The following is a 17,355-nucleotide window of genomic DNA, read 5'->3' as shown; positions in this document are numbered from 1 at the left end:
TAAACTCCTGATCATACTGTTTTCTCTTCTGCCTTGTATTTATTAATCAGGTAGAATAACCACTGAAGCACATTAAACCAATACCAATTGGGCTTAAAATTCCCCAAAGAACTCTTATGCAACTTACTTAAACTGGTTTTTTTAAGTCTTTTGGTTTCTTTTTTAACCCTTTCCTCCCCAACCCCCTCAAAATAGAAACACATTAATGATAGGGTTTTTTTGCTGCCTCCAATTCCTCTGAAAGATTGAAAGAAAAATTCAGCGCACTCAGAAACCTTCACATTCATTTAGAAATTTTTGTTCTTCTTGTGTCTGAAAGTCTAGACAATGTATATGTGTGGTTGGGTAGCCAACTTCACACAACTCATCTTCTCCTCCTTCCCAAAAGCCTGCATATAGATTGGATACATTTTGTTAGCGTATGTTCAACCTTCATGGAATTTGATGGAATCCATCACAAACAGCAGTTCATTTCTCCTTGTATCATGGCTTAATTTGGTCTCTTAAGTCTGGAGTTTCTTAAAATCTCAAATTAGTTCTAATTTCGAATGAATGAAGCATATCTGCCACCACATTTCTGCAGAATTTAAGACCTAAAACAATTAAACAATTAAAGATAGGTTTTCTTAATGCATGAACACCAGGAGAAACTGAATGCATACATAGCTCAGGAAAATCAAGGGACAGTCTACTTCAGTGTGCATGGGGTGACCCGAGTCTTTTCTAATTGCTACAACACACTTCAAAATACACAACTAAAAGAAAAGTCACCAAAGAACCGCAACATCACAGAGCAACAGAAACGAAGGTGCATAAGAACAAGCCTAATTCACTTAAAAGAACAGGGGAGAACCACGAGATACCAGCATAACTTCCATCAGCCCGGAATTGAAATACACAAAAATTTTGGCATAAAAATCCAAGTGACTACTTTGAAGGTACTATGGCAAAAAAAAGCCTGGTACCTGAAACTATCTTTATTGAGATATTTAGTTTACTTAAAAACCTAATTCCTAGATTTGTCTGCACCTTCAATCTGCAGCTTTTGACGCTCAGAGCGTTTGAGAAATTCAGCGCTTGAGAGCCTGGGGAGCACAAACGTTCCTGAGAGCGCGTTACTTACATAGCCAATTGGTCACATACCTCCCCTGTTTTGACCAGGAATATAACCCAGCTTTCCTCTTGACTTTTCCCTGCTTCTTCCAGCAAGAAGAAAAAAACTGATATAATACATTTGACTTATACCACAGGCTATCAAAAAAGGGAAATGTGCCTGTTTTTCTAGAATAAAAAACAAAACAAAACATCTGTTTAAACACGAAGCTGTTTAAGATTTGTTTAGCTATCACTTTCTCCAGATTAATCACAAGTAGCATTCTAAGGAACTCAGTATTAAATTTATGGGAATATCAATGGGAGTGCATTTCTACATGCGGGACTTCATGAATGCAGGTTTTCTGTAATGTAATTTAACACAGTTTTGGGAAAAAAAAGGAAGACAGGTGACTTTCACATAAACACCAGGAAACTGGGAACAGAAATAGAAAACTGCTCTATGTTCCTCATCCATTCTTTTACCATCTTCTGCAGCCTGAAAAATCAGCATGATTTGAAGTCAAGACAGTCTTGGTATCTCAATCTTTCAAATCCTCACTTTGTTCACTGAATAATTCTATTCTATAGCAGTTGCAGGGAAGGAGGCTGCAAAAGAAGACTAAACTCTGAGCTACTGATTCATATGATTACACCAAAATTCTCACTGCAGCAATAGGTACAAGGCTGGAGCTTTTCAAATCTCAGTATTTTGATCACCTGAAAAAATGCATTTGTTTCATGTCAGTAGGAAATTACATTGTGATTTGTTTGTAAGATTTTCAGTTTGCATTTCAAATCTTTCCCATTTTGTACTAGAAATCTCCATCAGAAACGACAAAAAGTTATTAATAGCACAGAAAAAAAATATTGCTTTAAGAGACATAAATGAAAGTATGCATAGAAATTCCTTGAATCGTGCCTAAAACACTCTATGCACCATCATTTCAGTGATATAATCATGTATGATTTAATATGCACAGACTGAAAAATCATGGATTCGTTGATTAATGCATCTTACACAAAGCAGGGCATAAAAATTATCATTAATTTATTGTATATATTAGTCCATACAATGAAAAGTTAAATCTATTTCAAATCCTGTTTTAAATCCTGTTTCAAATTCTTATGATACATGACATGAGTACTGTTAGTGAAAAATACTTCAAATGCACAGTGTATCAGGCTTTCTACAAATTGTTATAAAAAAACCTCCTAAATTTAGCTTTAGGAGCAAACAGAGGCTTTCCATCATTTCCCCAGCACACTGACTTCCTGGCAATCTGCAGTTTCTACTGATCAACCATGGACTTGCTTTAGCTTGTTCCTTTTGAATGTCGTATTTGTTCTTAACATATGTGACAAGGATAAAAGGATTTTTTTCCATTCAAGTTTATATTCACACCTGCAATGAATTTCTGAAGCTGAATGCTGAGAAAGCTCCTGATAGTCATTCAAGAAAGTATCAATTTAGAAAGGAACACAATATAAGACAGATAAAAGAAAAACAAATTCAAATCTTCCAGCACAATGTTGTGTATAGGTAAAACTACACGAACAGCAGTCAGCAACAATTTGATCTACTATGAATGTTAACCACTTAATATTCACTACTCCAGCAATGAAGTGTCAAATCTGAACCTGCATAATTCGAGTTTATATATAAAAGAAAAGCAATCACAGGAAAAAACCCACATCAACAAAGACATAGCTAGACTAACTATTAAAGAAGTTTATTCCCCTGAAATTCAGAAGCTTGTTAACTAAATGTAAGAAGAACTACCTTATAAACTCCCTTCTAGCTCAGTTTATTCCAGTGCTTCTCAAATCATCATAAGATGGTCTGAACAATAGCTGTAAAAATGTTTTCTTTTTCTGTTCTGTCTGTTAATAAATACATGCACACACAGAAATAAAGAATCAAGTACAATGATGGGAAATAAAAACAACAAAAGAGGATTCAAATCTGGGGGTGGGTTTCTTTTTGGCAAACTAAAATTACTGTGGTAATTATGTGAAAATGTTTCTAGGAACTGCTTTTCCAGATCAGTACTATTAGTTCCTCGATTTCAGTCCCAATCCTTCTCTGACTTGTTCTTTAACCATCTATGACTGGCACCATAACAGCCACCAAACTGCTTTGTAACATTGCTAAATACTGAAGAAGAAAAGGCATTAAATCGTTGAGCCTCCTTTGTAGTCTGCATTGGTAATTTTACTCTCTTCGTTGAAGTATCAACGTCCTTGGTCTCCCAGCCCACTACGTATGTGCTCTTAGAAAAAATTCTTGCTGCTTTCAAGTCTTCTTTACTTTGTACTGGGCTGAAGATTTCTGAGTTTACTCCTATGTGCTTAGGCTTTTTTGTTTGTTTGGGGTTTGTAATGCTTAGCCTCAGACATCTGACCTTGGTCTCACTTTCTGTCATTTTTCTTTTCTATGTTTGTGATTGCAATGACTGTGATTGAGGTAAAATTCTTACTGCTCCTCCAATGCTTTCTCCATGCTGGAAAAACTTACTCTCAAGCTCTTAACGCAGTATTTCCCTAGCTTCACTTCTTAGCTATACCTTCCAGAAGACTTCATCTATCAAGTCTTTGAGCTCACAAAATCAGTCTTCCTGCCTACAGAGGCATTCCTGGTATTTTCACATTTTCCCTTCTGTGCTTTCTAAGGATCATGAGATTGCATTTCACAGTTACTCTCCCACAAGTGCTCACTCAAATCTTCCATCTAAGGTTCCTTTGGGAAAGGATATTGTAATGCCTACACTTATACAATTGGTTTTCTTAATTCAGATTCAAAAGCATCTCTGATTCAGGATTTAGCCAAAACCTAGGCATGTAAATCCAATCATGCAATCAAAAGCCCTGACTAACCACCTAGATGTTTAAGATGCAAAGACTTCCATACTAACATATATATAACAACATATACTTATATATATAACATTATATTTTGCATATATTATACTAATATATTCTACTGTCACTTGTGCCAAAAGCTGCTGGTAAAGTCACTGGACTAAGCAACTCAGTGTCCAATCCCAATCCTTTGGGATTCTCAAAGAAAACTTTCCCCCCGTTACAGATCCCCGGGACACGCCTTCAGGAATCATCCCTTGAGCGCACACAGAGTCATCACTGAGCAATTAATATCGAAAAAGTCTACAGCAACACAACAGTTCAGTGATTACAGCATTTGCACAGAAGGACCTCAATTCTATATCCTTCTTGGCCTCAAATCCTGGTCTGTTGTTTCCCAGAAACACATCCTAATGCAAAGTCTGTGCCCATCCCAAAACCAGAACTGCTTCCTGTACCAGGGTTCAGTATTGAGTTCCATGGCTGGAAAAAATAATCTTTTAGATTATTTTTCCACTTTAAAATAGAATTTGCAGGCTTTTTACAGTACGCTGTCACTGTGCAATAACCTTGAAGAATTCCTCACAACAGAGCTATGCATCTGAGGAAAGCTTTGCCGTTGTTAAAGCACTTGGAGGAATAGACATTAAAAAAAAGGTTCATTTTCCAGTTTCCTCAATAAAACACAATGCCATGATTTAGCACAGATAACAGGATACAAATAGCTTATTTCAGTCTGCTTCTGTCCCTTAGTGCAGCGCAGTTCATTGTACCTGAGATAATGGCGCTCACTGATGTGGCTGTGTTGTTACTAGGCAACCAGAGATAAAATGCAGGGTTTAATGATTTTTATTTAATGCATTTTTATGAGAACGTACACTCTCTTTTTTCCTCCCCTGATATTATTTGAGGTGGAAATGCTGTTTACACGGAGAGATATATTTAGCCATCCCCTGCAATCTGAACAAGAAAATTATTCAAACTGGATATTCAAACAGCCAGTCAATAAATATTTCTAAAGATATTGACTATTATCACTATCAAACACTTATATCATGGCACTGGCTGAGATCTCAAACCAATTCTCCAGGGACAAGTATTCAGTAGGTCTCACAGCAGAGAATAACCATGGCAAGAAAACAACAGCTTAAGGGCATTTGAGGCAGTTATAGATAGTTACATACTCTTCCATGGCAGACAGCAAGAGTACAAGCCTATATCACCTTTTACCTCTCCCGTGCTGTCATGACACCTGCACCTGGCAAGGTCACACCGTGTTTTTCCCTGTGGTTTTGAGTTGCCTTGATTCTCTCCAAAAAAAAAAGGAGGCATCATCATCAAAAGCCGTCCCTCCTGGTGGGGGTTTGCTCGCAGGAGCCTCTACAGGAAGATGCACATCTTGGTAGGTGTCCAGGTATCACAGCCCTTGTCCTAGTAGTTTAGGCACTCATCCGGGAGGCCTCCCTCTAACTCTGTGCTGCTACACATTTCATTTCCCATCACACAATTCCAGACGTCTGTGGAGGGGCCTGACAGCAGTGCTGCCTGCTGAATTCAGCGGACAGGGTTGGAAATACTACCACATATATAAGATCACACAAGCCCTCAAGTTTGCTCATGTGCCAAGCCCTTCCTCTGCACCTCTACAAGGGCTGGTGGCTCATATATAAGTTGTGACCGCTGTGTTCCTTTTAGATTGGCTGATTTCCCGACTCTCACATCTTTGCAATAGGAGTAGTAAAGTTGTTATAGATCTGAAAATCAACTGAAAGCCTCAGGCTGAGTGCGTGGTGAGGGCTCACATCCAGACAAAGCTACAGCTCTCACTGTATACTTAACTCCTGCAAGTTCTGCAAGACAAAGTGAGAAACAGATGAGCAGAGAACTTCTTTTAAATGCAGCGCTGTAGGAGAACTAAAAACCAAATAAACTCCTGTTTCATTTTGTTTTCACGTATAGGTAGAGCCAAACTAACTAATGCTGGCAATACTGGATTATTTAACATTTTTTTCTGCAAATGTTACCTTCCAAATAACAGGCATCATGCAATCCAGTTGCAATCCACTTCTTTTTGACCATTAATACTGGTCATCTTTAAATTAAAGCAGAAATTCCACTGGACTCAGCACAGTAGGGTCTTTACAGCCGGTTATCTGTGCCTCAGCATACATACTTATTATCAGGAACATTAGTAGGTTCTACTTCCTATCACTTAGATAAACAAAAGAAATGATGTAACAGTCCAAAATACTTATGCAGATCACTAAACACCTCTTGCATGTCATTAGAAGTTTACAATCAATGTATTTCTGATCCTGAAAAGAGTACTGAACAGCTACTTCTGGCCATCTGCATAGTCCAAATAAACAAGGCTGAGGGTCAGACACTTTAATCTGAAATTTGTTCTGTGTGCCACAGACATAACTGGTAGTGGTACAGCCTGACTGCCTGCTCCTTCTGAAGCCTCCCTACACACACCAGCCTTGCTCCTCACAACACGGAAGACTTTTCAAGCAAGCAATAGCTACCAATTTGTGGGTTTGTGAAGCGGGTTTTTTTGCCTGTACTCTTATCTTCCAGATCTGCAAATGCTGCCAAATTCTCCCACCTCTGAATTGTTACAAAAATTAAGTGTCTCTCCACAAATTCAGCTAAGAGAGTGTAAAATGCCACACTGATAAACTGGAGAACAGCAGCTTTAGTACATTAAAGAAAAAGGTGACTTCTACTGTGTATGCATGTTAGGAGATTTCAGAAGCTCTTCAGGTTAACTTAAAGGGACAGGTTAACAAATGCACTTGATTCCCAGTGAACTTCCCACTTTCACCAAGTTCACAGATATCTTGACATTGGATTTCCAGTAGTTTATACTTCCCTTGGTATGGAACTTACTAGGCAAGTGCTATTCCATATTTTGATCAATGACCAGAAACTAAAATAAACCTGTGAAAAGATCCGTGAAATAATAAACCCTGAGGAGGAAGCAGTAGTACCAAACACAACATGTAAACTGGGTCTATTCAAACATAATATGTTTCATAACAAAACACAAAGTTAGGTGTCTGTGATCAAGAAATACCTGCCACACTTACAGAATGCATGTTGGGAAACACTGATTGGACTTTTTCTGAAGTATGCCAGAAATGGATCAACAAGTTCTAAGTACTTAATGCTTTAGAGCCCCCTTTACAATGACCATCAAAGGGTATGGGTATGCAAAGAAGGAAGCATCAGGACTAAAAAGTGCCTCTGCTTTTCAGGCAGCATTAGTGGCAGCAGCGTTACGATGCTGAATATATTACAGTTGGTTATATTTGTGAAGTTTCAGAAAAAAACAGAGAGGGAAGGACATGGACATAAAAAGGATAGAAGAGTTGAAGAAAATGTCTTACAGTCAGAATCATTAAGACCTCAATCTGTTCATCCTATCAACAGCATTGAGAAGTCACTCGGCGGGAAGGAAATGTCAATTTCAGAAAGGTTTTTAATCTAGCAGAAGCAAGTAAAAGCACTGAATGGAACCTAAAGCCAAAGTAATTACAGCAAAAAGACATATTTACACCAGTGAGGGTGATTAACCACTGGAACAAGCACAAACAGAAGGATGGGCTTTCCATCTCTTGCTTTGTTTGCATCAGGGCAGGATAACTTTCTGATCAAACCTGTCTTCCAAAATTCAAGTTTTATTCTGATTGAATGTACTCACTGATCTTAACAGTGACATAAGTGAATAGCCTAACATGAAATTTAACAAATGAAGTCCTGTTCCCAAAAAAGAGATTGCTTCTAAAGGACTGGATTAAACTAGATGCATACAAATAAGCAGAAAAGGGAAATAGATAAACCATCAGAATAGCTACAAGGAACAACAAATCTCTTTTTCTGTGTATTTCAAGCATTAATTTTAAAGGAAGAATTTCAACAAATCAAAAATCAGAAACACAGAGGGATATACCTCTAGTTTTTGGCTAGTTACCTACCTCAGCGCGGTGTTTCATGCTACAAAAGCAGGCGTTGGCAGTATAAATCTGGTTGAATAACAGGTACAAAGTACCACATTCAGAATTGGGATGAGAGTGCCAGATTGAGAAACTATAATCCTGCCAATACCAATTAATCACTGCATGACTTTGAAGACAAGTCTGACCTGTATCTGGGTTGATGGAAAGGAGGAGGGATGGCTTCAAATCTCTACTTCTAGGACTGTCTACTTAAATTAAGTTAAATAGTCAGTGGGTAAAAAACAGCAACAAAACTGGGAACAGAAACCAGAATTCAGAAGTCTCTGTTGCCAAGAGAGTGTCTGAATTACTACTCTACATAAACCTTTTTCTTCTCCCTGTAAATGGGATTGAGAATTTCACACTTCAGCCTTGAACAGCATTAACTAAGGAGTCAGGCAAAACTCTTTTGAGTTGCCTCAGTTCCCTGGTGATCAGCTCTAGACACCTTCAGGTTCATCACTAAGGATGTACTGGATGCCGTATTGAGATACGTCCTTCTGATTCCCTGAGTTTGAACTCTTAAATGCAAACACAACATTCTGTATTTCACTTTGGGAGAAAGACACATAAAAGTTAAGCCAATGAGGCATTCAATTTGGCCCAAAATACCTATTTGTCCTAAATGTCTCATTATGTGTCTTCACCCATTAATTTGTCCATAAAAAACTAGAGTTGTAAAGTAATATTAGCGTGCCATCTTGCAAAAAGCTTGTCAGTTTTCAAATGGTATTGAAAATGCAACAAGACTCACGATGGACACAGTTCACAGCAGATCTACTAAAGACTATTAAGTGGAATTATAGCAAGAAGGATATCGCATAATTGCTGCTCACTGACAAGAAAATTCTACCCTATCACATGTGGATAGAAGAGCAGAAAGAGAGACTGAGATGGAATGTAGGTGGAAGGCTTTGATCTACTTAAATTCTCTAAATGCCAGACTGAACAAAGTATGAAGGGCAAGTGACTAGAAGGACAGGGAATGATGAAACGTTCTTTATTTCATTTTTAAATGGAAAAATATTTTAAGCCTTTCTTGAAAATCAACTAAGAAAATTCATGTACTGTTCCTGAATTGTCACGACTGTAAGTCGTGTGAAAAATTCTATGGTACTTTTTGCCATAGTTCTTAATACAGAAATAAAAGTTCCTAAATGTATTAACCAGAGACGTTTATATAAGAAATATATTTTCTAGATAAGATTTTACTAAAACCCCCCCTAAAATCCAAAACAATATCCAACCCCCAAACAAAAACCCAAACCAAAACAAGACCCCTGAAGAAACACAAACTTCTTCAGTTTAGAATTTACTAGAAATACACTTGAAGAGTATCTCTTGATCTTACTGTCAAACCATATTTGGCTTCTATTAGGCATCTAAAAAAACCTTTGTACCAGAGAGTGATGAAAAAGCTAATAGAGCTGTCTGTCTTACAGAGATTACTATGCCTTAGCAGCTCTCCAGTCACTAATATATTTCCAGTGCAGGCAACTCCCTGTTTTTAAACATTAGCATTTTAGAAAGGGAAAGGGAAAAGGGCAAAAAGATGGGAAGAAACTTCTAGATCATCTACTCCAGCCTCTTTCTCAAGGCATAAAAAAAATGTCTATGCTTCATTCTGGACTGATATTTATGTAATTTATTAAAATTCAGAAACTGCAACTGTGATAGCTCCATGATTTGCCCAGTTTATATTATTACATACTTATTATCAGGAAGTTTTGCATAAGGTCATACATGAATCTTCTCAAGCACAGTACAAGCTTACTGTTTCTTCTTTCATCTGTATGCTATTTTATTTAACAAATTTGAAGGCTGTTGCCATGTTTTCCTTTCAAAGACTGATCACAGTGAACATGAACTCCTGGCCAGGATCAGATGAACAGTAATAAACTGAGGCACCATGGTGAACAAATCACTAAAACAGAACTTAGGAGTAGGCAATCCAAGGACACAGGTTGGACCACTGACTATGGTATGAAATTCCCAGTAAGTCAAGAACTGGAGAACTCTGCCACGCAAAACAAAGGGGTTTGTTGACTACAGGGGTGTAGGGCTTACTGTGTTTCAATTTCCTACCTCTACCACAGTTGTCTTTGCAGCTTTGCACATAGGTTGGTTGAAGTTTCTTGCAGTTTTCCTGTGAAAGAAAAGAAAATTAATAAATATTAAAAGCTGCAACAGTATAAGGAAAGATTTTTCAGAGATAAGCTACTACAAGTATCCCTGTAATATAAACATCACAAATCTTTTTGCCAAATAGCTAGAGGACTAATAAAAAAATAGGAGGGAGAAAAATTTTTACAGAATTTTGTAGATGCATAGGAAAACATATTTTGCTACATTGGAAAATACTTATTACAGCTCTTCTGACTTTTAATCAGCACATTGTCTAATTGAAATCGGGTATGCTACTGATATCTTCATTTATTGGATCCAAGAGCAGCAGCAAGCTGGGCTTTGTACAATGTACCTTCCCATTATTTCACTGCACAAAGGGTAAAATTAATCTCCACAGGAGGGCCAGTACAGTGCCTAACAACCTCTCAAGTCTCAAGTATGCCTTCATAATTCAGGCTAGGACTTGGGCTAGCACTTTGCACAGTTGTAAATTTAATCCAATTCTCTTGATTAAAATAGGTGTGCCAGTTTTGGCACTCACTGCAAGACTCTGGCATTCATCCTAAGTATTCCCACGCAGTATTTCTGTAGCAAGGAAAAAGAACCTCTAGGGAATAGAAGTAATGCATGACATGTATAACCGTGCTGGGATCTGCACCCAGATCCTAGTAGGCATAAGGAAAAACAAATGACCTGTGTCAGCCCCTCTCAGTATTTTTCAGAAAGCAAACAAATCTGTGACACATAGCATTTAAGAAAAATTTTGTATACTGTAGCGGGGTTCCACTGATAGTTCCTCAGAATTTTTCTCTTTTAAAAAAGTAGAATTCTTGAATATTTTTCATCGAAAGGCACGAAACGAGGGTTCAGAACAAGTCAAAACCGCCTTTTCCCCCGTCCACTCTCCACAGAAGCATTTTTTTTTTCTGACCATCCTTACTTCTCAACACTGCCACCTTCTTCCCAGTGAAGACCATGCCTAGTGCTGTAAGCAAGATCAACTTTGGAATGCTGCTGCCACCTCGTGGCTTTGGGGGAGGAAGAGAGTTGAAATAGCCAAATCTTGAGACTACCATGCAGTTTTAACAGGATTTCTAGTGCAGAGGCCTACAGAATCAAAGCTATACCCAAAGACACGTATCTCGGGGAAATCCTGTTCCATTGGCAATAAACAGCAGCTGTGAAGCCTCTAACAGAGCCTACCGAAGGGACAGTATTTTTTGTCCATGGGTCTCCTCTGTAGTCATGTAAACACAAAAGGATGTAAGAAGAACTAACCATTTTAAAAAACCAAACCAAAACAAAACACAACTAGAATTCATATTTTTCGCTTAGTGCATGAATACAATACTAACTAGTAGTGATTTAGGAAAAACTACCCTAAACTGGGTAGAGTAGAAAATAAGAAGGAAAACAGAGTTACAAAAGACAAATTGAAATAGTGGGGGAATGGATTACAGATGGGAGAAGGCAGATGTGGAAACAAAGAATTCAGTATTTCATTCCAAGTGGCTACTCTACTGTGGGAAATGCTTTCTCAAGATTGTAGTGGTTGGTCTGACAGTAGACGAAACTGATATAAAACTATTTTTACATAAGGGAAAAAGTTACAAGAAAACATTTCAATGTCAAATTAAGGAATTCTGACCCTGATTATAAAAGCCTATGCAATTTAGAATGTGCTTGGGTTAGCAAAGTTGTTTCAGAAGCAGCAGTCTTTTGCAAGATCAAAGGTCTTATTCCTAAAGAACACATCATCCAGACGAAGAAAAAACAGAAATGTTCTACTTTTTTTCCCAACACAGAGTATCATTCAGGTTTTTGGAGTATGAAATCCTGAAACTAGCTAGCCAAGTCTGCCTTTTTATTTTAAGATAGCTTTCTGAACATCTAGACTCAGCAATGTCTATAAAGTCCATGGTTCCAATGATGGATTCCCAAGCGAACCCAAAGGCATGACAACAGCTTTACTCCCAAAGGCAAAAAAACCAGCAAACTAGTTTGTAGTAGACTAAACCAACAAACTATATCCACTACACACCTAGCGGACAGAGATGAAGGGACACCTCAGATATGAGCTGAATTTACGTATTGCAGAACCACTTGAAGCATAAAAAGATGACGTGACATGACTGTGTGGGACAGCAGGGGCCCTGAGACTCAGGTGATCCCTTTCATCAAGAGAATACTTTCATTGGCACAAAACCAGTTACACCTCTGACTGTAACGGGAAAGCATATTGGGTTAGAAAATCTCAAAAGCCGAATGGTCCCAGACGAAACAGGAGGGGAGCCAAAGGTAGAGTATTGGCACTCTCTGCTGTTGTCCCTGATGAGCAAAGCTCCAGGGGAGCTTAAGACCTGGAGGGAGCCTGTTCTACTAACTAGCACCTGCATCAGACTAACAAAGGGAAATGCCTATATACGCATTCTTTCAGCTAGCACAGGAACAAGGTGGGACTATTTCACTATGTCTGAGGGAGTTTGGGATTATTTGTCTGGGTAATGGTGCACTATACGTAATAATTATGATCTACTGGGTGAGACACAGGTCTTGTCAGGCAAAAGCTGTGGTGCTAAATAGTAGAGTCAGCATAAAGATGCCTGGAAGGGAAGTAGCCACAGCATGCTGTATGGAACAAAAGAGCTAGGGGACTTGAAGTATCACGAATAAAACCCTGTTTAAAAAATTGCTTTCTAAAGGAGCTGGGGCCATTCTGGCTCCCCAAGAAAACAGTGTAGCTTCATGTATGAGAAGAGACAATAAAGCACACGCTGGCCTACGGTTCAAATAAGTCTACCTAAAGTAAATCCTTTAGATTTAAAAAAGCTCTTAGCTTGAGGGTGATTAACAGTCTGGCAGACACTTACTCCATTCCTGTTGGCTCCACAGACACCAGAGTCACAGAAAACACAGTGTGAATAGTACACACTGCTGTGGAAGTGGTGGCAGACATGAGTAAACACAGACCCTATGTCTAGCTAGGCATACCTCAGCAAACAACACCAGGAGGTACATAAATCCAAATTTTAAAAGTATGGAAGGGTCCCACTGGCAGTGAATACGTACTAAGTATGTAGCACAACGTCAAAAACACATTTTCCTTTTCATCCTGTAGATCAGAGAAATACTACTTTTATATTCTAATTTGTTACGATTTCCTCTTCTGTTGTCTCCCACAGGCTACGAAATGAGCCTGTGTTTATCTGTTGTAGGCCATGATGTAATTTGTGTGTCATCCAAAACCAGAATGGGTGACTGGTTATTATGAGCAAATTCTTTTAAGCCAGCAATACTCTACATGGAATAAGACACTGGATGATGATGTTTCCATCTTAGATTAGTTACACTTGAAAGAAGGAGTCAAGATTTTTAGGTCTCCACTGCAGATGGAAGTAGTATTTGGTATCAACTGTATTGTGTGAATGTGGGAGACATATGAAGACTTCTGAAAGGAACAGGAGGTAGAGGGGAAAGCATAAAGAGAGACCACAGGATATAAAGGAAGAGGGGGAGAAAGGGAGAAGGCAACCAGTCAGTTTCTGTGGAGAACAAAAGAATTTTTCAGAGGTAAGTATTCATCAGTAGATTGATACAGGGTAAAAACACAGACAGTAGAGGCTCAAGATTAAACAAAGACAAGCCCAAGGGGGAAGACGGTTTCCTGTATTCCATGTGCCAGAGCCTAATTAAAGCAGTTTAGCAGCCATCAAATTCAGGTGCACACAGAGAACGAAGTTCAGTTTTCAATCAGAAACCATCTTGTCTTGCCAGTGGGCAAGCCAAGATGTCAAGAGTTTGGCAAAATAATTTTTTTCTTAATTTTCAAGTATTTTAATATTATTATTGTACCTATAATATATATAGAAAAAATTTATGTGAATACATGTGTATATATGTATACATACACAAAAAAGCATTATCAGCATTCTTTTATTTGCTTATTTTTCAGCTGCTTTTTCAACTCCTTGTTTGTTTTAATACATACAAAGACAGACTGCATCATTCAGCATCTTGTAGTAAACTGCAAGTGAGTACCATAACACTTACCTTTTCATCTGATAGCCATAAAATAAACAAATAAAAACCAGACATTAAACATATGCAAACCTCTCCTGCTTCAGGAGGTTCAGGCTGTTGTGCTCAGGTCAAACCAGAGCACAAATATGGCAACTCAAATAAATGATGTTATCACTAGGGCAGCCCGCAAACTTTTCACTACAACAGGCATTTAAGTTGATATGCTGCCTCTCCCTACACCACTAAGAACAGATTGACTTTAAACACACTTTACTGGAGACATAATCAAGTTTTCCCATCACTGACTAGCCAGGAAACTAACTCTGCTCCCTTCTCTCTGGCGTATACGAACCTGCATTTCTTGGGTTCAGGGTTCTCAATTGCACAAGGAAAAGGCCCAAACTAACATGAAAATTGAAATGAACGGAATGTCACTACTACAGTCATCATAATAGCAGGCTTTGGTCTGCTATGTCTCATTTTTAACTACTAATGTTTTATTTCACAGCCATGTTTGAATTCTCAAAAGTCATTAGAAAAAGCAATTATATTTTGTTTTTTATAGCAGTATAATTTGACAGTAGGGAAAGGCAACACGAAAGAAAGTTAAATCAGTAAAACATTATTTTGCCATCACACAAGAGACAGGATTCTCCTTCTCTTCCATTATCTAAACCATTAAAGAATCTTTTCCCACAGATAAAGAAGTCATACCTGAAAATTATGTTTCCTGCACGATCAGCCTTCCATGCCTTCACAAGAGCAAAATCTCCTGTAATTGACTTCTCCAGAATAAAGTGCCGGCCATCAAACTCTCGCACCTACAGAGAAAAGTACACTATTGAGCTGTAGGTTTCTTAAAAAGATCTCCCATGCAATATTTATTTTATGAAGTTAATTTTACAGATTATTATATTTAGACTTCTTTTTGTATTACATGAAGTTTTATTTGAAAAACTGTACCTCAACTGTAAAATAACAAAGAAGTATGGAAAGGCTGTAAATCCCAGTTTTACCATAGTGTCTATTTAGTGAAACAGAACGAGAATCAGATCCATAGTCCTGCTGCTCCATCTACTGGAATTAGACATGCTTATTTTCCTGCACATCTACCAGCTAACCAAAAACTGAAGTGCTAAAGCAGAACTGTTGAAAAAGTTCATAATCACTGCCCACCACCAGAAACACCAAATCTAAAATGAAGTGGGTTTGAGACAGAGTACTCAAATCACACCATCTGACAGTATGAATTTCATTTGGTTTTCTCTGCATGCATGATCGGTATTTGTAATGATACTGTGCCTTAGCCAGAATATGTAACTGACTAATAGCTAGTATTTTAATTCTATATAGAAACATGAAAAAGCATTTCTTTAAACAATGTAGAAAGTCTATACACAAAAGTTACTTGAGAGTTATTTAAGATTTCTGAGGAGGACAAAATGACAGAAGTGTATCAGAAGTCATTTTTCCAATCCTGTAAAAGGAGATCTGAGCTATAATAACATGACACTTGTATTCAAAATGGATTTGGAGAATGGATTTGAACAAATCACGCTAGACATGTTATTATCCCCCCAAAAGACTGAGGAAAGTAAGAGACTTTTTCACAAATGTTGCAAGTAGAAGAAAAAAATTATCAAAATTATAAACTATTTAATAAATAAAGCATTCCTTCAAATGGTAAAACATCATAATGACATATTTAGTAAGAAAATTAAGGAAACAAAAAGACTAGGTAATGACTATATATTGAAAATAGCCATGTATAAATACACAAAACCCATGGAGGGTGGAAAATTATCTATACCCAGAGACGTTCTTGAGGTAGAATTTAATGCTATTTTGCAGCCTGATTGGAACATACAGCATTAGCCCCATCCATTTTTTCAAATACAGTTATGGCACTGAGAAGTTCCATAACTTTGTCCAAATTCTACATCCAATTTCAATATGAAGCCCTTGTTTCTCACTTGGAAGCCACACTCTTTTTTTATTTCTTTGCAATTTCAAATACTCAGACTAAATTGCATTTCAACTGTTGGCAAATGCATTTCCTGAAAGTTTGTGTCAACACAGCTATTCCCCATTTAACAGGAAAATGTCCCATCCCTTCTAATGCTAAATCTTCATGTACAGTGCAGGGCTGGTCTCTCCATACCATGGTATTTAAGGAGCACCTGCCCCGTGAAAAGGAGGCTGTCCTCAATCCATAACTGTGCACTCTAGTGGCATGGTACAAGACTTTGTCTGAATACACAGTGAACCTGGTCACAGAACCATCCAATGAAGAGTATACTCAACAAGGCTGGTTTTCACCTGGACCAGCTGTCAATGCTAAGTCAAGTAAAATCTTTTCTAACACATCACAGAGGACAGAAGTGAGCACTGGGAGGAAAAGTAATGTGTCTGGTACCACAGGCATCCTGTTAATCCAATATACCAAGGTTAAACTTGGTCTGGAGGTGCTTAAACTACTGTTCAGCTTGGAAATATGTAAGAAATTCAGTTTTAAAAGCAGAAGGCTTCCTAGTAACAAAGTGACATCTTACCTCTCTTGGCTGGCTAGCAATGGCAATGGTGCCATCCTTGTTGTATTTGATAGGTGCACCCCCTTCCTGCACCAGTGTCCCATAACCGGTACTGGTGTAAAATGCTGGGATTCCTGCTCCTCCTGCTCTAATACGTTCAGCGAGCGTACCCTATGGGAAAACACATTTAAGACCTGGTCATTTGGGAAGAAAAAAATCAAACTTTGATGAATATCTTGCATGACCTTATTTTTATATCCTGTCATTCATAGCTTTTCCTTCTGAACTCAGCAGACCATCACATCTATTACTTCCGCCCATTTTAGCTCTTCTTTGTGGGATTGATACTGGATATGGTGGGAAATGCTTCACACACAGACACAAATTGCTCAAGAGCACACTGTCACACAATTCCTTGTCAACCCCCATTACCAGCACTTTGCTGTGCCTCTTCTCCTTCAGCTTGTTTCCCAGTCCATTACTCTGAGAAGAGTACAACATTCTTTTTCTCTTTCCCACCTGTCTACATATGCTGGAAGGTTTTTTCTCTTATAACAGTCCTCTATAACTATGCTTCCTTCTCCAACATCTTGAGAAAAACTTCATACCTCACTCCAACCTGGAACAGCCACGCACAGGAGATTAGGAAAGGAAGAGGAAGTCCAGAGATCTAGGTTGCCCGTGCTAAGAATACCAAGAAGCTGACAGCATTTCTATTCTGT

The 17,355-nt window shown here is 38.2% G+C and overlaps 1 protein-coding gene across 3 annotated transcripts in view; it reads right to left on the bottom strand.

Moving 5' to 3' along the window:
* The window catches only part of OXCT1 (3-oxoacid CoA-transferase 1), an 80,140-nt gene that overhangs the window by 48,815 nt on the left and 13,970 nt on the right, over positions 1–17,355 (bottom strand). For all 3 annotated transcript variants that reach the window (XM_014964931.1, XM_014964933.1, XM_014964932.1), the window contains exons 4-6: positions 16,655–16,804; positions 14,817–14,923; positions 10,041–10,101 (exon numbers count right to left, since the gene is read on the bottom strand). In XM_014964931.1, the coding sequence (XP_014820417.1) occupies positions 10,041–10,101; positions 14,817–14,923; positions 16,655–16,804 (318 nt within the window). The remainder of the gene's footprint in view (positions 1–10,040; positions 10,102–14,816; positions 14,924–16,654; positions 16,805–17,355) is intronic.

This window comes from Calidris pugnax, unplaced genomic scaffold (genome assembly GCF_001431845.1).
Source record: "Calidris pugnax isolate Ruff unplaced genomic scaffold, ASM143184v1 scaffold273, whole genome shotgun sequence".
NCBI lineage: Eukaryota > Metazoa > Chordata > Aves > Charadriiformes > Scolopacidae > Calidris > Calidris pugnax.
This window is presented reverse-complemented; position numbering and strand designations above follow the sequence as displayed.